The sequence below is a fragment of the Dipteris shenzhenensis genome, chromosome 12 (assembly GCF_047967505.1).
Source record: "Dipteris shenzhenensis isolate YYH24624 ecotype China chromosome 12, Dip_SZ_1.0, whole genome shotgun sequence".
NCBI lineage: Eukaryota > Viridiplantae > Streptophyta > Polypodiopsida > Gleicheniales > Dipteridaceae > Dipteris > Dipteris shenzhenensis.
The window spans coordinates 52,164,432-52,190,184 of record NC_141607.1 but is presented as its reverse complement, the minus strand read 5'-3'; the positions used below and the strand labels follow the sequence as shown (position 1 = coordinate 52,190,184).

Sequence of the window (25,753 nt, the reverse complement as noted above, 5' to 3'; positions counted from 1 at the left end):
CCAGGGGTAGGCCCCTGAGGTGTCACCTGAGGGGAATCAAATTCCTCTTGAGAATAGAGATCATGATGTCTCCTCCTACGAGGGTTTTCGTACTCATCGGACGTGCAATGTGATCCCATGTCTAACGTAAACACAAAAACAAAAACACAAAACAAAAAACAAGAGCGGGTAAGAAGCGGAATGCATATGAGGGAAAGCGAACAGAAGCAAAAGAGAAAGAGAAGCATAAGAGAAGGAGAGGGGAAAAGAAGAGAAATAAAAGGAAAAAAGAGATTGAAAGAGGGGAAAATAATCAAATATGCATAAAAGAAAAAAGAGAGAATAAAAATGCATAAGAGAATACATTGAGAAAGCATATGCTTATGCTTATGCATAAGCATGTGAGCATAGGCATAGGCATAGGCATATGCTTATGAAAAGGAGAGAAAAATAGAGGGACAAAGAAGAGAATGAAAGGAGAAGGAGAAGGAGACATATGCTCATGCATAAGCATAAGCATAAGAGAAGGAAGAGGAAAAAAGAGCATAAGCATAAGAAAAAAGGAAAGAAAGCACATCCTTATACTTATGCATGAGCATATGAGCATAAAAGAAAAAGAGAGAAAGCTTAAGCATAGGCAAATACATATGCTTATGAGAAGAGATTGTTAGAGGGGAAAGAGGGGGGGAAAGAGAGAGGAAAAGAGGAAAAGAGTTGAAGGAGAAGGAGAAGGAGAAGGAGACATATGCTCATGCATAAGCATAAGCATAAGAGAAGGAAGAGGGAAAAAGAGCATAAGCATTAGAGAAAAGGAAAGAAAGCATATGCTTATGCTTATGCATGAGCATATGAGCATAATAGAAAAAGAGAGAAAGCATAAGCTTGTGCTTATGCATGAGCATATGAGCATATGCTCATGAATAAGCATAAGCATAGGCAAATACATATGCTTATGAAAAGAGGTTGAAAGAGGGGAAAGAGGGGGGGAAAGAGAGAGGAAAAGAGGAAAAGAGATTGAAAGAGGGGAAAAAGAAGAGGGGAAAAGAGCATAAACATAAGAGAAGGAAGAGGGGAAAAGAGATTGAAAGAGGGGGAAAATAAGAGAAGGAAAGGAGGAAAAAAGAGATCGAAAGAGGGGAAAAAAGAAGAGGGGAAAGAGGGAAAAAGAAGAGAAGGAAAGGAGGGAAAAAGAGATTGAAAGAGGGGGAAAAAGAAGATGGGAAAAGAGATTGAAAGAGGATAAAAAGAAGAGAAGGAAGAGGGGAAAAGAGGGAATAAGGAAAGAGAGGGGAAGAGAGGGTTCCTATGACCATCATTGTAGCTAGCACCTTAAGCCAATGCAAATAATAAAAATAACAAAAGGAAAAAAGAGGAAGCACTTTCTTACCTGGAATAGTCTCGCTCGGTGTTTTGTGGACTAGCCCTACAAAATAGAGGAAACATACCATTTTTCAAATAACTAGTTAGAGGAAGGAGGAGTTAGAGAAGAAACTTCTCAAAGGGATTGGATTGAGGAGACAAGCATAAGCCTACAAACAAGGAGAAAGCATAAGCCTACAAACAAGGAGAAAGAGGAGCAAGAGAAATACTAAAAAGAGAAGAGGTGAGTCTTCTTTCTTTCACCAAATCTTGTTTTTTGTCCTTAACCTCAGATAATCAAGCATGAAAACTAGCACATAGCCTTAGCAGTACAAGGAGAAACATGCTTCAACACTCACAAAACAAAATCTCACAAAAAATGAACCTACATTGCTTAGAGAGACTCACTTTATTGAAAAACTTCTTTTCACACAAGCAGAGAGGGAGAAAGGTGGAGAGGGAGCACAACTGTTAGGAAAGGGGCTGGGTAGAGGTGAGGAGTGGAGAATAGAGAGGAGGAAAGTGAGGTAATCTAATATAAGATGGGAGGAGAGATTTTTGCTTTCCCAAAATAGAGATGTCAAAGATAGCATCACGCAGGGTTTCGAGTTTAAGCCCCCAACGTCGCTATATAGTGACGATGGTCAATCGCTATATAGCGATGTTTATATCCAAAAAGTGTCGCTATATAGCAATGGAACAGGACAAAGCATCACTATATAGCGACGGAACAAGACAAAGCATCGCTACATAGCGACAGTTCAGGGCACTTATTGTTAAAAGAGAGAAAAGAAGCTCATGGGTGGCTATGTTTTGGATCTTGATAGCTTTCCTTGCAACTCATGTTCTAATTTTGGAAGTGTGCAGATGGAAGGGACAAGTGGAAGCTCATCAGATGACGTGCCAATGCCCGAGAGGACAGAGTGGCTTACGGAGAGGTTGTATTATCATTGCACTCATTGCAAGCAAGAAGTACAACATCAACGTCGTATTATCATGCGCCACTTGTGGATGTATGGGGAGGAGCCCGAACTAGTATCCATCGTTGGTGTTGCACGTGGTGATGGATCATCGGTAAGTCAATGCTATTTGAGTGGACAGTTAATATTGGATACCATTATGACACAAAACTTTGAGACAAGATCTTATATTTACACAAAATCTTAAAATATGATGAGGAGCGTGGCGAGGGTGTGCATATACCTTCCACTTTGAGCAAGACTATAGTCTCCTTGATGATGACAATGGTATGGTGGACATGATGGATTCTATTTTTTGGGGCACTACATCACATGTACACGTGATGTCAAAGTATGAGGTCAAAATGCAAGCAAACTATGGGTGGTCGGATACAAGTATCTCAGCCTTAATGAGGTACAGTTCTTGCATTAATTTGACTCATTATTTGGATATTGTTTGTTTTGAGAATCATCATGTATGTTTGAGAATCATCATTATTTGAAGCCTATGTATGTTTGAATTGTAACTCTCTTTTATATGTATGTTTGAATTATAATACGTTGCTCCAGAAGATGTTGCCTGCACCAAATACCATGCCTACATCAAGAGATGAAGTGAAGAAGATTCTAACAATGGTGGGTATGGATTATGATACCATCTATGCTTGCCATAATGACTGTATTCTCTTTCATCGTGAGCATGGAGATTTGGCTAGTTTTTTGAAGTGTAGGGAACAACGATATAGAGATGACTTGCAAAGTGAGCATATACCGGTAAAGGTCTTGAGACACTTTCGCATCATTGCAAGAATACAGTACATGTTTCGATGCAAATCCATAGCGAAATTGATGACATGGCATGCATCTCATCGGTCCATTGATGACACATTGAGGATTCCTACAGATTGTGCAGCTTGAAAGCACATAGACAATCAGTGGCCGGACTTTGCGAGGGAGCCACACAACTTACATCTTGGGCTCACCATGGACGACATGAATCATTTTTGGGTTACACTCGACATCTTGGTCAACATGGCCCATAGTCTTGGGAATTACAATATCCCACCATGGCTAATAATAAAGAAGGGACACCTCATGCTCGCACTACTTGTGCCAGGGAAGTACAAGGCCAAAAATATGGACGTATACATGGCACCTTTGATAGAGGAGTTACATATCTTATGGAGAGGAGTGCGGGTCTTTGATATTTCTAGAGCTCCTAGACATACCAATGATATTTTGGTTACGAGTATCTTGACGTGGACCATGCATGACTACCCAGGATATGGAGAGTGTGTAGGTACGTGGTTGTATCTTTACATGTATAATATAGGATTATTCTTTTATGACTCTCTTTCGCACGCATGTCTTATACTAACACATTCATGCACACATGCAGGACTTGTTACAAGTGGGTACCATGTTTGTCCTGTTTGTGGATCGGGTTTGAAATCGCTTGCATGATACTCCAAACATATGAGGAAAAATGTTTATGAAGGTCATGCTTGATACCTTCCACTAGACCATCTTGTGTGTGGAGGTCAGCTTGATCCACCACAACCATATTTGAAGGCAAGTGATTGGATTCAGGCTTAGAGGGCGAATGGAGAGGAACCTCCTAGTGGTATGAAGAGGCTATCCCATGCATATCTTCAAGAATGTGGGGGCTACTATTTGGGCACACTTGGTTGGTTCCAAAGACTCGAGAGGAGTGCAAGAAGACTTCCGTGCTATGAATAGGATGTCTTGTTTGTGGCCCCAAGTGCGTGCTTCAGGAAAGGTTATCCTCTCGAAAGCGACATGGATCCTCTCTACGAGAGAGGAGGCAGCTGTCACAAGGCAGGCATTGCCTCTTTTCAAACACCCATAGGGTACATGCATTACTTAAAAGGAGCATTTTCAAAGGACAATAAGCTTAGTGGGCTCAAGTCCCATGATTGGCACAAGGTCTTACAGGTATTCTAAGTTGTAGGATTAGTGTACCGATAATCGTGATGCGTTAGTGTAATTATGATTATGTTATATTGTTGACATGACTTCTTTGTTGCTTTGATAGTTCATCCTCCCAATTACAATAAAAGGGTGCTTACAAGAAGATGTTAGAAATGCTATATTCAAGATTAGTGGTATTGTGAGGTATGCTTACTATCAAATCACATTGATTGCATTTTCTTCAATTTAAGCTGAATAATCTGTAGACTGATTATGAATGTATCTTACATGGGCATGTGAAATAGGTGGATATCTCAAAACGAGATCTCCATATCGAGCATCGAGAAGGCTAGGGTGGAATCCATCGAAGCCATATGCTTGCTTGAGAAGCACTTTCCCTTGAGCATTATGACAACTCAACTGCACTTGCTTGTGCACATAGTTGATGAGGTGGCCATTGCAGGTACCATTCATAGTCAGTGGATGTTTTTTCTCGAGCGGTTTATGAAAAATTTGAAGGGATTTGTAAGACAAAGAGCAAGACCATAAGCAAGCATGGCAGAGGGATCGCTTGTGCAAGAGTCATTAGTATATATCACGGAGTTTCTTGCATCCAAGTATCCCGATATGCCGCAAGCTTGGCATAACAAGGATGATGATCACATTGTTGGCGAGGTTCCCAAAGGAAAAGGGATTGAAAGAAAGATGAGCGAAGAGAAAATGGAGAAATTCAATAAGTTTTGTATCCTCAATAGCAAGGAGACACAAAAACAGATTGAGAGATATGAAGCGGCCAAAGCAGATAGAATAAATGCAAGGATGAGATTCAGAGTAATGTACAGGTGATCGCAACCATATCCATGGGATCTCGCCCTTCTCCCCACTCACACGTCACTTGATTGACTACAACTGGCTCTACGTAAAGTCGAACACGATGGAGAGACAATAAACGAGCACGAGCGCGAGAGTTATCATCTGGATGTATGATGCATGTAAGATTCTTATCTCTTGACGTAATCAAGTAATTATTTGTGACAATATATGCTATAAAATAGATGCATCTTCATTGTTTTAATGATGGTCTTTTACAGTACAAAAAGTACAGTGCATTATGGTCATATGGATGAGATTTTCACGTGGAATGCATCAATTTAAAGAGAGTCACGTATGATTGTGGAGTCATGGCTAAATTCACAAAAGATAGCCAAGCAAGTGCTTCGGATACCAATCTTCTCTCCTCACAGTTGGATTATTGTGGAACCATACGCGAAATCTATGAAATTTATTTTAGACGATTTAGTATTTTCATTCTTGATGTAAAATGGTTTAGAACTATTTACAGCAGTCCCCATGCGATAGTGAGAAAAGACAGTAGCGGTTTCTTTGCAATAGACTCCACCAAACTTTGGACCGATGAAAGTGATACTTTTGTTCTTCCCAAGCACTGTGAGCCGGTGCATACTAATGATTTAATTAATCGAAGCTTTTGTTTTTAAAGATCCATTGATACATGTACGTAAGCATAATTTCATATATATAATTGATGGCATTTGGCACCCATCTTCAATACAGGTGGTTTTTCATCTAGATCATTCTGATCCAAGATGGTGGTACGTGATCTGGCAAGTTGCACCACGAAGTAAGCAAACTTTTTAAGATAAAGATGTGGATATGGAGATGCCACTACCAATGCCGGATCCAATTGATCCAGATGGAAGTAGTGAAGAAGATAAAGATCACAATATGAGCCAAGAGGAAGATGCGCATAATGACATCATACTGGAGGAAGATGGAGATCACGATATTGAGGAAGAAAGTGACGATCATCAAGAATCACCACACTTTATTAAAGAAGATGATCAAGTACTCTTAGGTAAACATACGATGCTAGAGTACGATGATGATATAGGAGATCAACTCGGTATAGAGTTAGAGATAGACTTGTTTGGCACGTTAGACTTGGCCGAGGATGAAGCCGTCGATGTAAATGCTCTTCATTGATTTTTTTCATCTCAAACTTGGACATGAATATATGAGCTTCAAAGGCTTGATGTACATGCTCTTGTACTTTTATTCTCTCAAAGGATCAAACATGTATGAAAATGAAAAAAATTTGTCATTGGGAAAAACTATCTTTTAAGGTCGGTATGAGAAAAAAAACTCCTTATAAAGCATCGCTATAGGAAACTGTCTCAGTGTCACTATATAACGACCATTACTAGTCTGACAAGCATTGCTATATAGCGACTTTAGGCAAACGTCACTATATAGCGACGCTTGCCTAAAGTCACTTATAGTGACCCTTAAAGAAGCCTGCTTCCAATACCGATGATTAGTGCCCCATGCATGCTAAACGTTAGTACTTAAGCATCGCAATAGGATCTGTGTGTAGTAGTGTTTGTTATATCTAGAGCATCAAAACTTCAATGTTAGCGGAGTTTGTTCCTTTAGAATCTACTCTTCAAGAAATTTCCAATGATATGTCACATGAGGGGGCTTTGACAAAAGCTTGAAAGGGTTCACCGTGCCTCCATTTTAAGATCTTTGAAAATTGGGACTTGGGATTTTCCCAAATTCCCTAATAGGATGCTAATTATCTCAGAATTTACAGAAGGAGTGTATATAGGTTATAAAAATTCATTGGTAGGGGTTTGTTTTAATACCCCTTGCTCGCATGCACTATATGGGATTTTTACATAGTACCCCTCGGTAGTTATATAAAATATATAACATAAGGGGTATAAGACGTGCGCACGAGCGCACATGCGTGCGCCCACATGCACACTTTTTTTTTGGGTACACAAACACACACATGTATATACACACACACACACACATACACACACACACATGCACACACACATGAACACGTGGTTGGCGCAATTGTGGTGGTGGCCATGGATAGCCCATGGGTGAGCTTGGCTCTTGGTAGATGCCAAATGAGGAGGGTTTGAATAAGGTTTTTGACGTTTGTGGAGTGGCTTATTTGCAAATGGGCCATCTCTTCAAATTTCCCTTAATGCCCTCTTCAAACCTAGGGGGGTCACTAATTATTATGCATGTGCAATCAATAGAATGGGTTTCATATTTTCATGGAGTTACAAAAAATGTACATACATAAGGGGTTTTTAATTAAAAAGTGACAATTTTGATACATAAGGGATACTTCTATGATCTTAAAATTTCTAGAAATGGCATATTTAGCCTATAAAAATATGTAGGTAGGGGGTTGATTGCACATGCTCAATTGGGTTTCTACATAGTGGCCCCTCAGGCATACATGCACGTGTCTGTATGCATGCATGTGTCTGTGTATGCATGTGTGTGTATGTGTGTGCGCATGCATGTGCGTACTTGCATGTGTGTGCATGCATGTGCATGTGTGTGCATGTGGTGCACACATGCTTGCATGTGCGTGATCGTGTGCAATATGTGGATGTGCATGTGTCTGCATGTGCATGTGTGTGCGTGCATGCATGCATGCATGTGTGCATGTGTGCATGTCTCGGGGGGGTCACTCATCATATGTAACCCTATCACGTGAGTTCAACCGAAGGATATTTTTTATTTCTAAAATTTACATAAATAAATATACATAAGGGACTATTTAAAATAGTTTTGGAAAAAATTTACAGATTTGTATAGAAAAGGGGTACATTTTATCAATGAAAAATTTTACAGATAAGGGATTTTAAATATAGGCCTTGAACGCACGTGATATAGAGGGTTTATACATAGTGACCCCCCTGAGGTGCATGTGGTGCACACGTGCATGCATGTGCATGTGCGTGCATATGTGTGTGCATGCGCACATGCACGTACATACGTGTGTGTATGTGTGTGTGTGTGTATTGAATACATGTTTTTTCCTAATTTAACCTATTTGAGGAGAGCTTCAGGAAAAACCTCATCTCCACGCTATGTTTTCTTTTTTTTCTAAAAGCTTAAAGAGGCTTGGAAACCTATCTCATCATCAACTTAGGTTTCCACCAAGAGTTGCAATGTTTTCTTTGAAGAAAAGTGGAGCTTGAAAGGGTTTTTCCTTTGGGATTATTTCCTTTGAAAAATGGGTTGGAAACCTAGTGGACTGGTGAGTTAGGATTAGAAGGCATTTGTTGGACATCCTAAAACTTCTTATCTAAAAGAAATAAAAATAAAACACAAAAACTACTTGATTCTTCTCCTTTTATTAGAAGAAGTCCCTCTAAAAATGTACCATAGCAATTAGATGGGTTTCCACTTCATATGATTGATCTTCTTAGGAGTGAATTCTTTAGGAATTAATGTGGATGGTGTGATTATATTTGGAAACAAAAATATCTGTATATGCTCTTAATAATTTCGTAACCATATCCTTTGTATTGAAAGTAATTTCTCTTTTCTTGCATGGCCATTCATGTGAGTTTATGCTCCACTAGTACAAAAGGCTAATGTCCCTTTGTTCAAATAGATCACTTCTTTCATACTCATAACTTGCTTGCTACCAAAATTATGAGAACAATCCCTCATAAGATAATAATTTGTTTTCTTTTCTACATGGGAGCCTTGACCACAAGGATGTGGAAGGTATGTTCCCCACTATCCCTTTAAAAACCATTATAGTTTCCACTATTCTCATACCTCTTATATGCATTCGAACAAGTTCTTGTTTTTTCTTATCCTTGCCCATCACTCAATTGTCACAATGAGTCATTTTCCAAAGAAGAACACTCATTTCATTGTGTATTGTGTCTTATTCCTTGGTTAATGAAATAACTATATTCGGGGAAAAAGTGTTGTTATTTTATAATGCACATGGAATTCTCACGTGAGGAACTTTGGTTTCTTTTTTATCATTTAATAATAGTTAACTATTTCTTAGCCTTAAAGGAGCACATCCTTGTTCATTACCCACAACAAAGACACGAGAAAACAAGTAGGGTGATAACGCTTTGTCTTTTGAGGAAATCATCCCTTATATTCCCAATATATTGAAATTAATTTGCCACTTGAGGCATCTTATGTTGCTCTCAAGGAATGAATTTTTTATTCCCATTACAAATTTTCTAAATTTGTTAGGAAGGGGCTTTTGTAGAATACCCTTTATATTCTTTTGGTGGGGAGATTTGTGATTAAATTAGTAATGATTAGAGTTGCTTTTGCCTAAGAGAAGCAACGAAGTACTTAGCTGCAAGTGAAGAAGAAGACGAAGAAGAAAAAGAGGAGGAAGGAGGAGGAAGAAGAAGAAATTATTTAAAAAGAAGACGAAAGTGTTTGCAAGTCTCATAGCAAGTAGCCAGCAAGACCAAGCGTAGAGAAAAACAAGTGTTGTAATGGATTGGGAGTGGTCCCATATAGTATGTTGCATGACAACGAATGACAATAGGCGGGCCTGGCTAAATTCTTTAACTCTAAAAGCACATAACAAAAGATATGGTGTGATTATGTATGTGTGCATTTTGTACTTGAGAAATATATTTTTGTTCCTAACTTATTTTATTTGAGGAGACCTTTCTCCTATTATGAAACCTTAAGGAGGCTCTAAAACCTAACTTATGTTTCTAAGAATATATGTTTTGAAGGTCTTCTTTGAAAACATAAGATCTTCAAATTTTTAGTTCTTTGGATAATTTCCTTTGAAGAATGGCTTGGAAACCTAGTTACTTGTGGGTTAGGCTTAGAAGGTATTCTTTAGAGGTTCTTAAACTTTTTATTAGAAAGAATTAAAAATCAAATACGAAAAATTCTTGATTCTTCTTTTTTTTTATAAAAGAAGACCCTCCAAAAAATGTAGCTTCCCAATACGATAGAATTCCACTTTCATATAATTGAGTTTCTTAGGAGTGATTCTTTAGGACCTAAGTTGGCTAGTTGATTTGATTTGGAAACTCAAATTTACTTGCATGCTTTTAAATACTTCCTAACTATAACCTTTGTATTTTACTTTTATTGCGGCCATCCATGTGACTTTATGGCCCACTAGTACAAAAGATTAACTAGATATTTATCTTACTTGCTAGCTAAGAGAACTATCCCTCATATTGTAATAATTCGAATTCTTTTTTTCAATGGTGGCCTTGAGAGAAGGGTGTGGAACGTATGTCCCCTATAATTCCTTTAAAAACGATTATATTTTCAGCTTTGCTTTGCTTATAAGCTTATTTTGTTTGTGCATAGACCTTGACATGTTGTCATTGTAACGATGAGTCCATTTTTGGAAAAACGAATTCTATTTCCACCGTATATAAATTGTGTATTAACCCTCGGTTAATAGTGTGCTATATTAGGCGAAAACCGTTCATGTTTTGTAATGAGGATGGCATTTTCACTTGAGGAACTTTTTCCTCCTTTAAGAATGGCTTACTACGTATGGTAGAAGAACCTTTACGTGTGATTGTTGGTAATGATTATAGCAGCTTTTGTAAGAGGAATGCTTCTGCCTTGGAGAAGCGAGCAAATACGTCTTTCTCACGTGACTAAGAAGAAGAACAAGAATATAGAAGATGAAGTAGTGAAGAAGAAGAAGCAACGTTAGAAGAAGAAAGTGTTAGCAAGACGAAAGTGTTAAGCAAGGAAGTGCAAGAGAAGAGAGAGAGAGCGAGAGACAGATCGGGGAAGCTGGGCGTTGAGACTACACAACAAACAGGCTATACTACGCGGCGTTAGAGTCTCTACAGAAGCAAAGGAAATGACAATTCTAGCTGATCTGCAAGCTTTACTCACCCTCGCCAACACTGTAAGTGAGAAATTACAAGGGCTCAGTCGCAACTATTCCAACGCAACCCAAGCAATGGAGGAATTTCCAATGAAGGTACAAATTTTGAAAGCGGGTCTGCAACGGTGGGAAGCCCTCGCTAATCGATACAAACTAGAATCCACAGATGACATTATCAAGCCAGAGGTGGAAGTAGCGAGGACACGTCTTGAGAAGGAGGAAGAACGCATGCGGCAATTGCAGGCGAAGTGTTGGTGTTCAATCTGTTGTAAAAAGGTGATGTTCCCGAATGACATCGCCAGTGGCATTCAGGGCCTGATTGATGCAATCGACGCCATCCCAGCGAGGCTGCAGAAAAAAGAAGAGGCATTGCGAGCGTTGGAAGCTCAAGAGCTGCGCAAACTACACCGGTTGCGGTTCTCTCACGACCAAAAGTACGTTCCCCCTGAAGGCACCGTTATATCCAGACTAAGGGAAGCACTGGGGAGACAAGACAATGCGGGATCCCCCGTCGTAGCATTGCACGGGGGGCCGGGCTCTGGGAAAACTTCTCTGGCAAAGTATATAGCGCTTCTGTATCAGGAAGAGAGAGATCAGCAGCAGCCTCAACTTCCTCAGGAGCACCAGCGTGAACTTCAGCAACAAGATCAGGCAGGTCCTTCTACGAGGAAGCTGACTTTTCGAGACGGAGTGGTGTTCCTAGCTTGCGGCCAAGGAGTGGACAACAAAGTGAAGCTGGACGAGCTGCGGCAATGCCTTGGGTTGGGCATGGATCAACAAGCAAATAACGACAGATTGACACTTCGCCTCCCAAACATGTCTGTGCTGATCGTTCTGGACGATGTGTGGGAGTCTGACGTCGTGCAGGAATTCGTTGTACTCCGTGGGAAAGACGTGAGGTTTTTGCTCACGACGCAAAACAGAACTGTTTGGCAAGCCGCTACACTCATCCCAATCGAAAAACCGGATGGGGTGGTCGCCCGGAAGATTCTTGCGAGTCACGTAGTTGGTTTGCCTCGTAACGGCCGCACCGAAATCCCAGAGGATTTGCAGGTTTGCGCAAACCATTAAATCGATTGTATTATCGAATCCGTCAGGCAATCCCTTTGCGTTGCATAAGCATCAGCTGATAATTTCATTTCCCTTTGTGTTGTTTCAGGAAGTGATGGATCGCATCGTAGAAGCCACGGATTGTCACCCTCTCAGCCTGGCAAACGTGGCTGCCGCGATAAGCGTGAACAGTGCGAGGACGATTTCTGTATCCGACTGGGAGACTGCTGAGAAGGACTTGCTCGAATTACTCAAGCTAGAGAAGAGTCGCTCCATTCCACCTATTCTTTTTGAGGAACAGTACCCGACAACAGTGGCCGTGTCTATGCTCATGGCTGTGAAGGCCCTTCCACCCGAAGCTCTCAGATTGCTCTTGTTGATTGCACAGAGCCAAGGTCCTACCGTGCCAGAGACAGTCATCAAGGTATGGTACGAGGCCACTCATGGCAGTCTATCACTGTTCGCAAAGTGGATGAATTACCTGGAAGATAGAGATTGCATCCAATTCCACAGTGCAGATGTTGCGGGCAAGCCCGCTTATCAAAGGGCCTGGACCATGCATAAACTCCGAAGATTATTCGTCAAAGAGGAGATTCAGAAAGACGACGTACTACAGGAGCGGTTCAAGGAGTCCAAAGAAAAGCAGGAGCTGGCAGCGGTTCTATGGTGCACGTATGGAGGAGGAGGTACAGGTGATATTGTGGAGGCCTGCATCACGCCCGAGCCATTCGTTCCCCTTCTACATCCTGGAGCTGAGAAGCAGTCCACGACCAAAGAAGCGCACGACTTGGCCTCGCGGGTAACCTTAAATTCCACTCTTCATCTCCCTCCGAATCACTTTCGGTAGTGTTTTTTCAACATCTTCTCGATAATATGCATCTCGTTTTCCTGTGTTCTCCTGTTCTATTGAGACCTACCCAATCTGCCGCAATACACGAGTAAAAAGTTTCGCAAAACCTCTCAGCATCACACGTTCTACTGCTAATGTCATCGATAAATATTACATGATAGGTGATCGTCCGCTACTTTTTCAAGGGGGAATTGGATACTGATGCGACGTCTAGGCTATTGCAACTGTCAAATGTTGCCTCGATTGCTTGCGAGGCCTGGAAAAAAATGGCACTTCGCCACATTCTAATGAAAGGAGAAGCAAATTTTGGGCAAGGTCTGTCTACATTGACAGATTCATTTATTGATTTGATGAGAACTGATCCAGGAGCAGCGGAGGCTTTGGGTGTCCTCACTGTGAGCTATATAGGCAATGAGCAGACACAGGGTTTCAATGAGTTCCTTGCGACAACTTCACAGATGTGTAAGAAACTGTTTGATTTGCTCGAAAACAACTCCGGTCCCAAGGATCAGGAAGTCGCAGCCACAGCACTGGGATATCTCGCTTTTACGGCGCAGACTAGCAGCAGAATCGGAGAGTACCCAGGTGGAATTGACGCCTTGGCGAGGTTGCTAGACGCGGAGGAAGGTGGGTCAAGAACCCGCAGAGCTTGCGCAGCGTTTGCATTAGGAAGGCTAGCCTTAGCAGGAGCAAACAGAGCAAGGATGATGAAGCGTCCAAATCTTGAGCTAAGAAAGCTGATGGAGGTGATGAGGGAAGGGCGCAGCCCAGATGAATCTGATTTCGGAATGGAATTGCGACGAGCGAGTGCAAAGATGGAGAAGCTGGAGGTTGAGGATTGGACTGAAGCTGAAGCAGTTGCTCTTGGAGCCATTGATGGGGTAGTGACTCTGTTAGGCGAGGATATAGCAGATTGGCTTAATACAACGGAGAGCAAAAGCACTCCAATCCACACCTTGGCAGATTTGTTGGCCAGCAAAAGTGAGCAATCGCTCTCTCACAATGTGCAGGCAAGTACGTTGCATGTGTTTCTGAGGCTTGCAATGACCTTGGATATGCAGAAACAGTCGAAGCTAGCGAGCTATGAAATCGACGTTGGAGATCGACTTGTTGAAATCTTGAAAGATGAGCATTGCAGCAAACAACACCATCTCCAAAAGTGTGCAGCCAAGGCCCTCACTCTCTTCGACCCTGTCCGGGCCAATCAACTCAACCTGTACAGTAGCGCTGCAGCTCTTCACGGTCGTGCTGAGGCCAATATGTTTAAGAGGGACGATTTCAGAGCGCTGGATGACCTGAACAAAGCATATCAGCTGATCTCTGCCCACTTCCCCACTCAGGCAAAAGTACAAATCCTCAGGTATTAATTTCATCTTGTATTCTCTAACAATCTGTGCTGTTTTTCTAGTTTAGAAAGCTTTGGCTGCAGTCTGCGACGCTGCGTTATGAAATCTCCTCCTTATTAGAAGATGATACCTCAATCGCAACCAGATCGTCTCATGCAAATATTAATACGACCTGCAAGGATAACTTGCTTTTCCTTCCAATATATCAATGTTGTAGTGCTGGCGGTTGTGCTCACCGGACTTTCATATATGCCTGATTATACAGACAATATGCTTTATATCCATGTCTGATTGGAAACTGCATCAGACTGAGTACTTCGGTTCATTCATAGATGGGAAAAATCAGCGTCCAATCTAGCGCCATTTGACAATCTATTTCTGAGTATAAAGCTAACCTTCAGAGACGTAATGTGTGCAACACATGTGCAGCCACAGGTCATATGTGAAGGCCATGGTAAATGACTACGATGGGGCGCTGATAGATATGGATGCAGCCATTCAGGAGAAGCAGAATGTGTGGTGGCTGTGGCTAGAAAGAGGGATTCTAAAAGAGACGAAGGAAAAGTGGTTGGAAGCATTGACCGATTTAGACAAGGCTCTCAGCTTAAAACCGGGCAACTATCATGTACTGAGACATCGTGGATACGTAAAATCCATGATGAAAGATGTGCAAGGCGCAAAGGAGGATGCAGGGGAAGCGTCCCAAGCACTCACTGCAGAGCGCAAAGATATTGTTGGTTTCAGGACCATGTCTGTGAAGAAGTACTAAAGAGTTCTTGATGGCTGCACTCTACCTTTGAAACAATTAGATTTCATAGAAATCATGAATTGACAACGTATATACTATTACTTCATGCGTGTGCACATGCATGTGTACTTTGTGCCCATGCATGTATGTACATGCCCTTGCAAGCGTGCATCATATATGTATTGATGTGAATGTGATATGGGTGTATAATAGAATACCAACATTGCTTTTCTTTTTGTAAATGGTCTTTTCTTTTTGAGGCCTCACCAGCACTTTAATATATTGGCATATTTTATGAAAAAAAAAAACCAACATTGCTGAAAACTAGGTTGTGATATATTTGCATTTTGTCTAGACACACACTTTTACACTTGAGAATCTGTGTGCACTTATGTGGGCATGTGTCATCTTTACTAAGGCCCTATGGTGGCAATATCCAAGTTTTAAGTTTTGATTCCTTGCAATTATTTGTTAGTTTGTAAGAGATAACTACCCATTGTGATTTAATAAGGAGCACATGTATCTATTTGGGGAAAAAACAAAGTAAAGCACAAAATTCATTATGTTAAGAAGGCATGTGGGACCAAACCTTCTTTAAAAGTATTACAAGGTTTTTTTTTTTTTAAATGTAGGGTCCTTGTAAGGTATTAATATGTATAAGGAGGACATAAGTCTGTTGAGAGTTCACGCTCAACATCATGTGATCATGTGTGCATAGCACCATCACGTGATCATATGTGCATAGCACTAACCTTATAGAGTGCTATAAAGGAAAGGGTTAGATCCCTTAACCCTAACCCTAAAAGGGTTTGTATATATTCTATTTTTTTAACTAAATCTAGTGTACAGTTAGTCATTTGTGGTGTGCTCTCTAGCTGTGCCCTCTCTCCTCATCTCCACTCTTCTCCTCTCCCCTCTTCATATTTTGTCATGGTATTAGAGCACAATCGATGCCGCTATCCTCCCGAATCTCAGTTTCACAGGATCTCTCCACCTTTAAAGGTCGGCCTCGCGTACCTGCAAGCATACTCTCCTATGGTCAAAGCTTTAGCATTCGCCTCGACCTTTTACCATGACAATAGACCAAGATAGAACCCGATCGATAAGGATTGATGGCAAAGTAGCCGTCATAACTGTAACGTGTGCCGAAATGTGCGTGTGATGTGACGAGTGCGTAGAGCACGAAAAAACGAGCGACTTTTCTTTTTGGACCGCCCTCAAATTCTTCCTGGATCAAGAGATATGACTTGGTCTAGGTGGAGGGGCAAAAGGAGTGCAAATGTGCTCAATGATGATGTGTCACTGTGAGTCACATGCAGTGATGATATGGCACTGTGCCTAGCAAGAGGTGTGCCTGTGAAGCTCTGTGCTGAGGTGGCAAGAGTGGTCACATGAAGTGCCTGTGAAGCACTGTGTGTGCCTGTAGAGGTCAACAACAGCTCACACCTTCTTCTCGAGATCACGCACGGTGGATTGAGAAGAAGAATGGCATTTTCACACCTCGCCGACAAAACCACTTCCTTCACGCACATTTGCCTCTACATCGACTCATCTGACCCAGCACTTAAAAAGAACAAAAGAAAAGGAATTATTTGCTGTTCTTTCATCGATCGACGGTTGGTTTAGATCTAGATCAGAGTAGATTAGATCGCCATAGAGGGGACGCTTTGAATTTCCCCAAGTTGCCAATCTAAGCCATGCCCGAAATTCTCGACTAGTACCTACTCGGAGTCAGTCCATACGCTCACATACAGTTTCACATCATTATATTATCTGAAACCTTACGTTCATCAATTCAGTGAGCAGACTTCAGAGTTCAGAGGCATTGCAGATTGTTTCAGTGGGCAGATAGCATTTGATTTCACACACACATGCCACCATTGTAAAGCCTATTCAGCTATCTCACGGCATCGTGAACATCATTTCAGTCTTGTAAAGCCTCTTGGCTATTCCCGACATCATTGCCACAAGCCTTGTAATTCAAATTAGATTTTATATACTGCAGTTATATTCAGAGGAGGATATACAATTGTTTAGGGCTGAAATCATTCGAGACCTAATTGCTGCCATTAGAATACAACGTGCAACTGAAGCAATACCAGAGCTTCCCTTTAAGGAAGAGGAGACTGAGTCTACTATGAAAGCACTGCATACTACAGAAGAAGTAGAAACCCAATGTACACCTACAGCACCACAGCCTCCACTGGAAGCATCAGAAGAGTTGCCACCGCCTCCGCTTGCATTTAAGGAAGAGGATACTGAGTCTACTCCGAAAGCACTACATACTACAAAAGAAGTAGAGACCAAGTGTACATCTACAGCACCACAGCCTCCATTGGAAGCATCCGAAGAGTTGCCAGAGTCTCCACTAGAAGCATCACAAGAGTTGTGATGCATGTATGATGTTGTGTTTGTAGTTTTTGTTGATTATACACCAATTTGTGACTTATTACTTAAGTGGCATAATCATGATATTTATATAATTTCTTTATGCACACAATTTTATGATATGAATGTGTGATGATGTGATTATTTGGAAATAAATCCTTGTGTGATGAGAATTCTGATATGAATATGTGATGATGTAATATTTGTAATATATTTATTTCATGCACACAATTTTATGATATGAATGTGTGATGATGTGATTATTTGAAAATAAATCCTTGTGTGATGAGAATTTTGATATGAATATGTGATGATGTAATATTTGTAATATATTTCTTCATGCACACAATTTTATGATATGAATGTGTGATGATGTGATTATTTGGAAATAAATCCTTGTGTGATGAGAATTTTATTCAGTTGGACAGTCTCCACTCACTTAAAGTAGAGCATTCGCAATGCTTCTCTCACTTTATTCCAACCCTTATCCTTATCATCTCCACTCACTTAAAGTAGAGCATTCAATCTCCACTCGCTTTATTCCAACCCTTATCATAGTGAACACATCGTGCCACTCACTTTATTCCAACCCTTATCCTTATCGTAGTGAACACATCGTGCCTTAGTGCACTTGTATTCTTCCATCCTAGTCCTTCCACAAACACTCTCTTATTTCTTACATCCTAGTCCTTCTGAGTAACTTGTATTCTTCTATCCTAGTCCTTCCGCAAACACTCTCAGAGTCTTCTTTCATCCATCCTGATAACCAAGTATTCTTCTATCCTAGTTCTTCCACAAACACTCTCTTCTTTCATCCATCCTAGTGCTTCTCATTAACTTGTATTCTTCTTGTATTCTTCTATCCTAGTCCTTCTGCAAACACTCTCAGAGTCTTCTTTCATCCATCCTGATAACCAAGTATTCTTCTATCCTAGTTCTTCCGCAGACACTCTCTTCTTTCTTGCATCCTAGTGCTTCTCATTAACTTGTATTCTTCTATCCTAGTCCTTCCACAAACACTCTCAGAGTCTTCTTTCATCCATCTTGATGACCAAGTATTCTTCTATCCTAGTTCTTCCCCGCAGACACTCTCTTCTTTCTTGCATCGTAGTCCATCTCCCTTTCTTTATCATCTCCCCACCCATGGATGTCCTTGGCATTGTCGAAGACGTGGAGTTCGGAATTAACAATCTCAAAGAATGGATTGCTGACCAAGGAGCACAGAGAGAGGCCAGAATTCGACAAGGTTCTCCTTTGACACACATGGAGAGAGAGGAACTTGCTGCACAAAGGCACGCAGACAGGGAGGAGACTCTCAAGATAGCAGACAGTGAAAGACTTCTAAGACGTATGATAAAAGCACGACAAGATCTATTAGACTTCTTAAGTAACCTGCGTTATCGCAGCTCTCGTCATGGGCGATTTGATGCGGATGCTGAGAGAACAATAAGAGCCTCTCAGAGAAATTATAAAGAAACAATTTGTGATTGCTTAAACTTCTTCTTCACATGTAATTATGTTGAGGATACAGCTGTGGAGGCAGTGAAGGATTGGGTTGTTGAGAAGATAAGAGAGACCAATGATGAGATGTTCTAGACTTAGATAAGAGAGACTGTATTAAGGTGTTTTTTGACACCATATGGCTTTGTATTAAGGTGTATTAAGGTGTTTTTTGACACCATATGGCTTTGTATTAAGGTGTTTTTTGACACCATATGGCTTTGAGTAATATGATCTACTTCTTGTACAAATGTGATGTTAAGATGATGTTAAGAGAGACTGTATTAAGGTGTTTTTTGACACCATATGGCTTTGAGTAATATGATCTACTTCTTTACAAATGTGATGTGCTCTTTTTGAAATGTACTCTAGTTTTCATAACATGTCACGCCATTTTTTCTAATTTGATTTTTAAAAATCTTACTTTTTTGTCTCTTTTAACAATGTGATGTACTCTATTTTTAACATCTCATGTCATTTTTTCTAATTTGATTTTTTTAAATCTTCCTTTTTGACTCAATGTTTTGTTTTATAAGAGCCTCTTTTTTTGAAATGTTTTATCCAGAATTATCTCACAAAATGAATTTGGACAGTGCAAGAGTCCAAAATTAATGAAATAGGTGTTATTTACATAAAATCTTGAAATATGATGAGGAGCATAGTGAGGGTGTGCATATACCTTCCACTTTGAGCAAGACTATAGTCTCCTTGATGATGACAATGGTATGGTGGACATGATGGATTATATTTTTTGGGGCACTACATCACATGTACACGTGATGTCAGAGTATGAGGTCAAAATGCAAGCAAACTATGGGTGGTCGGATACAAGTATCTCAGCCTTAATGAGGTACGGTTCTTGCATTGATTTGACTCATTATTTGGATATTGTTTGTTTTGAGAATCATCATGTATGTTTGAGAATCATCATTATTTGAAGCCTATGTATGTTTGAATTGTGACTCTCTTTTATATGTATGTTTGAATTATGATACGTTGCTCCCTGCACCAAATACCATGGCTACATCAAGAGATGAAGCGAAGAAGATTCTAACAATGGTGGGTATGGATTATGATACCATCCATGCTTGCCATTATGACTGTATTCTCTTTCGTCATGAGCATGGAGATTTGGCTAGTTTTTTGAAGTGTAGGGAACAACGATATAGAGATGACTTGCAAAGTGAGCATATATCGGTAAAGGTCTTGAGACACTTTCCCATCATTGCAAGAATACAGTACATGTTTCGATGCAAATCCATAGCGAAATTGATGACATGGCCTGCATCTCATTGGTCCATTGATGACACATTGAGGATTCCTATAGATTGTGCAGCTTGGAAGCACATAGACAATCAGTGGCCGGACTTTGCGAGGGAGCCACACAACTTACATCTTGGGCTCACCATGGATGACATGAATCCTTTTGGGTTACACTCGACATCTTGGTCAACATGGCCCATAGTCTTGGGAATTACAATATCCCACCATAGCTAATAATAAAGAAGGGACACCTCATGCTTGCACTACTTGTGCCAGGGAAGTACAAGGCCAAAAATATGGACGTATACATGGCATCTTTGATAGAGGAGTTACATATCTTATGGAGAGGAGTGCGGGTCTTTGATATTTCCAGAGCTCCTAGACATACCAATGATATTTTGGTTACGGGTATCTTGACGTGGACCATGCATGACTACCCAGGATATGGAGAGTGTGTAGGTACGTGGTTGTATCTTTACATGTATAATATAGGATTATTCTTTTATGACTCTCTTTCGCACGCATGTCTTATACTAACACATTCATGCACACATGCAGGACTTGTTACAAGTGGGTACCATGTTTGTCCTGTTTGTGCACCGGGTTTGAAATCGCTTGCACGATACTCCAAACATATGAGGAAAAATGTTTATGAAGGTCATGCTTGATACCTTCCACTAGACCATCTTGTGTGTGGAGGTCAGCTTGATCCACCACAACCATATTTGAAGGCAAGTGACTAGATTCAGGCTTAGAGGGCGAATGGAGAGGAACCTCCTAGTGGTATGAAGAGGCTATCCCATGCATATCTTCAAGAATGTGGGGGCTACTATTTGGGCACACTTGGTTGGTTCCAAAGACTCGAGAGGAGTGCAAGAAGACTTCCGTGCTATGAACAGGATGTCTTGTTTGTGGCCCCAAGTGCGTGCTTCAGGAAAAGTTATCCTCTCGAAAGCGACATGGATCCTCTCTACGAGAGAGGAGGCAGCTGTCACAAGGCAGACATTGCCTCTTTTCAAACACCCATAGGGTACATGCATTACTTAAAAGGAGCATTTTCAAAGGACAATAAGCTTAGTGGGCTCAAGTCCCATGATTGGCACAAGGTCTTACAGGTATTCTAAGTTGTAGGATTAGTGTACCGATAATCGTGATGCGTTAGTGTAATTATGATTATGTTATATTGTTGACATGACTTCTTTGTTGCTTTGATAGTTCATCCTCCCAATTACAATAAAAGGGTGCTTACAAGAAGATGTTAGAAATGCTATATTCAAGATCAGTGGTATTATGAGGTATGCTTACTATCAAATCACATTGATTGCATTTTCTTCAATTTAAGCTGAATAATCTGTAGACTGATTATGAATGTATCTTACATGGGCATGTGAAATAGGTGGATATCTCAAAACGAGATCTCCATATCGAGCATCGAGAAGGCTAGGGTGGAATCCATCGAAGCCATATGCTTGCTTGAGAAGCACTTTCCCTTGAGCATTATGACAACTCAACTGCACTTGCTTGTGCACATAGTTGATGAGGTGGCCATTGCAGGTACCATTCATAGTCAGTGGATGTTTTTTCTCGAGCGGTTTATGAAAAATTTGAAGGGATTTGTAAGACAAAGAGCAAGACCATAAGCAAGCATGGCAGAGGGATCGCTTGTGCAAGAGTCATTAGTATATATCACGGAGTTTCTTGCATCCAAGTATCCCGATATGCCGCAAGCTTGGCATAACAAGGATGATGATCACATTGTTGGCGAGGTTCCCAAAGGAAAAGGGATTGAAAGAAAGATGAGCGAAGAGAAAATGGAGAAATTCAATAAGTTTTGTATCCTCAATAGCAAGGAGACACAAAAACAGATTGAGAGATATGAAGCGGCCAAAGCAGATAGAATAAATGCAAGGATGAGATTCAGAGTAATGTACAGGTGATCGCAACCATATCCATGGGATCTCGCCCTTCTCCCCACTCACACGTCACTTGATTGACTACAACTGGCTCTACGTAAAGTCGAACACGATGGAGAGACAATAAACGAGCACGAGCGAGAGTTATCATCTGGATGTATGATGCATGTAAGATTCTTATCTCTTGACGTAATTAAGTAATTATTTGTGACAATATATGCTATAAAATAGATGCATCTTCATTGTTTTAATGATGCTCTTTTACAGTACAAAAAGTATAGTGCATTATGGTCATATGGATGAGATTTTCACGTGGAATGCATCAATTTAAAGAGAGTCACGTATGATTGTGGAGTCATGGCTAAATTCACAAAAGATAGCCAAGCAAGTGCTTCGGATACCAATCTTCTCTCCTCACAGTTGGATTATTGTGGAACCATACGCGAAATCTATGAAATTTATTTTAGACGATTTAGTATTTTCATTCTTGATGTAAAATGGTTTAGAACTATTTACAGCAGTTCCCATGCGACAGTGAGAAAAGACAGTAGCGGTTTCTTTGCAATAGACTCCACCAAACTTTGGACGGATGAAGTGATACTTTTGTTCTTCCCAAGCACTGTGAGCCGGTGCATACTAATGATTTAATTAATCGAAGCTTTTGTTTTTAAAGATCCATTGATACATGTACATAAGCATAATTTCATATATATAATTGATGGCATTTGGCACCCATCTTCAATACAGGTGGTTTTTCATCCAGATCGTTCTGATCCAAGATGGTGGTACGTGATCTAGCAAGTTGCACCACGAAGTAAGCAAACTTTTTAAGATAAAGATGTGGATATGGAGATGCCACTACCAATGTCGGATCCAATTGATCCAGATGGATCTAGTGAAGAAGATAAAGATCACAATATAAGCCAAGAGGAAGATGCGCATAATGACATCATACTGGAGGAAGATGGAGATCATGATATTGAGGAAGAAAATGACGATCATCAAGAATCACCACACTTTATTAAAGAAGATGATCAAGTACTCTTAGGTAAACATACGATGCTAGAGTACGATGATGATATAGGAGATCAACTCGGTATAGAGTTAGAGATAGACTTGTTTGGCACGTTAGACTTGGCTGAGGATGAAGCCGTTGATGTAAATGCTCTTCATTGATTTTTTTCATCTCAAACTTGGACATGAATATATGAGCTTCAAAGGCTTGATGTACATGCTCTTGTACTTTTATTCTCTCAAAGGATCAAACATGTATGAAAATGAAAAAAATTTGTCATTGGGAAAAACTATCTTTTAAGGTCGGTATGAGAAATTTAAAAACTCCTTGTAAAGCATTGCTATATGAAACTGTCTCAGTGTCACTATATAACGACCATTACTAGTCTGACAAGCATCGCTATATAGCGACTTTAGGCAAACATCACTATATAGCGACGCTTGCCTAAAGTCACTTATAGTGACCCTTAAAGAAGCCTGCTTCCAATACTGATGATTAGTGCCCCATGCATGCTAAACGTCAGTACTTAAGCATCGCAATAGGATCTATGTGTAGTAGTGTTTGTTATATCTAGAGTATCAAAACTTCAATGTTAGCAGAGTTTGTTCCTTTAGAATCTACTCTTCAAGAGATTTCCAATGATATGTCACATGAGGGGGCTTTGACAAAAGCTTGAAAGGGTTCATCGTGCCTCCATTTTAAGATCTTCGAAAATTGGGACTTGGGATTTCCCCAAATTCCCTAATAGGATGCTAATTATCTTAGAATTTACAGAAGGAGTGTATATAGGTTATAAAAATTCATTGGTAGGGGTTTGTTTTAATACCCCTTGCTCGCATGCACTATACGGGATTTTTACATAGTACCCCTCAGTAGTTATATAAAATATATATACATAAGGGGTATAAGACGTGCGCACGAGCGCACATGCGTGCGCCCACACGCACACTTTTTTTTTGGGTACACAAACACACACATGTATACACACACACACACACACACATACACACACACACATGAACACGTGGTTGGCACAATTGTGGTGGTGGCCATGGATAGCCCATGGGTGAGCTTGGCTCTTGGTAGATGCCAAATGAGGAGGGTTTGAATAAGGTTTTTGACGTTTGTGGAGTGGCTTATTTGCAAATGGGCCATCTCTTCAAATTTCCCTTAATGCCCTCTTCAAACCTAGGGGGGTCACTAATTATTATGCATGTGCAATCAATAGAATGGGTTTCATATTTTCATGGAGTTACAAAAAATGTACATACATAAGGGGTTTTTAATTAAAAAGTGACAATTTTGATACATAAGGTATACTTCTATGATCTTAAAATTTCTAGAAATGGCATATTTAGCCTATAAAAATATGTAGGTTGGGGGTTGATTGCACATGCTCAGTTGGGTTTCTACATAGTGGCCCCTCAGGCATACATGCACATGTCTGTATGCATGCATGTGTCTGTGTATGCATGTGTGTGTATGTGTGTGTGCATGCATGTGCGTACTTGCATGTGTGTGCATGCATGTGCATGTGCATGCATGCACATGTGTGTGCATGTGGTGCGCACATGCTTGCATGTGCGTGATCGTGTGCATGTATGTGTGTGTGTGTGCGTGTATGTGCATGTGTCTGCATGTGCATGTGTGTGCGTGCATGCATGCATGCATGTGTGCATGTGTGCATGTGGTGCACACGTGCATGCATGTGCATGTGCGTGCATATGTGTGTGCATGCGCACATGCACGTACATATGTGTGTGTGTGTGTGTGTGTGTGTGTATTGAATACATGTTTTTTCCTAATTTAACCTATTTGAGGAGAGCTTTAGGAAAAACTTCATCTCCACGCTATGTTTTCCTCCTTTTCTAAAAGCTTAAAGAGGCTTGGAAACCTATCTCATCATCAACTTAGGTTTCCACCAAGAGTTGCAATGTTTTCTTTGAAGAAAAGTGGAGCTTGAAAGGGTTTTTCCTTTGGGATTATTTAACCTATTTGAGGAGAGTTTTAGGAAAAACTTCATCTCCACGCTATGTTTTCCTCCTTTTCTAAAAGCTTAAAGAGGCTTGGAAACCTATCTCATCATCAACTTAGGTTTCCACCAAGAGTTGCAATGTTTTCTTTGAAGAAAAGTGGAGCTTGAAAGGGTTTTTCCTTTGGGATTATTTCCTTTGAAAAATGGGTTGGAAACCTAGTGGACTGGTGAGTTAGGATTAGAAGGCATTTGTTGGACATCCTAAAACTTCTTATCTAAAAGAAATAAAAATAAAACACAAAAACTACTTGATTCATCTCCTTTTATTGGAAGAAGTCCCTCTAAAAATGTACCATAGCAATTAGATGGGTTTCCACTTCATATGATTGATCTTCTTAGGAGTGAATTCTTTAGGAATTAATGTGGATGGTGTGATTATATTTTGAAACAAAAATATCTGTATATGCTCTTAATAATTTAGTAACCATATCCTTTGTATTGAAAGTAATTTCTCTTTTCTTGCATGGCCATTCATGTGAGTTTATGCTCCACTAGTACAAAAGGCTAATGTCCCTTTGTTCAAATAGATCACTTCTTTCATACTCATAACTTGCTTGCTACCAAAATTATGAGAACAATCCCTCATAAGATAATAATTTGTTTTCTTTTCTACATGGGAGCCTTGACCACAAGGATGTGGAAGGTATGTTCCCCACTATCCCTTTAAAAACCATTATAGTTTCCACTATTCTCATACCTCTTATATGCATTCGAACAAGTTC

The 25,753-nt window shown here is 40.3% G+C and overlaps 1 protein-coding gene across 1 annotated transcript; it reads left to right on the top strand.

Annotated features, from left to right (window-relative positions):
- Positions 1–10,896: 10,896 nt before the first annotated feature.
- LOC147896375 (uncharacterized) lies at positions 10,897–14,938 on the top strand. The gene is made up of 4 exons (XM_087382273.1): positions 10,897–11,976; positions 12,083–12,772; positions 12,985–14,183; positions 14,599–14,938. Exons 1-4 carry the CDS (start codon positions 10,897–10,899, stop codon positions 14,936–14,938), a joined length of 3,309 nt encoding a protein of 1,102 aa, XP_087238399.1.
- Positions 14,939–25,753: the final 10,815 nt, after the last annotated feature.

What these genes read in the sequence shown, in the direction of transcription:
- LOC147896375 (XM_087382273.1), top strand. Translation starts at nt 10,897, where the DNA reads ATGACAATTCTAGCTGATCTGCAAGCTTTACTCACCCTCGCCAACACT. An exon ending in AAATCCCAGAGGATTTGCAG is followed by an intron (nt 11,977 to 12,082) that starts GTTTGCGCAAAC and finishes GTGTTGTTTCAG; the next exon opens with GAAGTGATGGATCGCATCGT. An exon ending in GCAAAAGTACAAATCCTCAG is followed by an intron (nt 14,184 to 14,598) that starts GTATTAATTTCA and finishes ACACATGTGCAG; the next exon opens with CCACAGGTCATATGTGAAGG.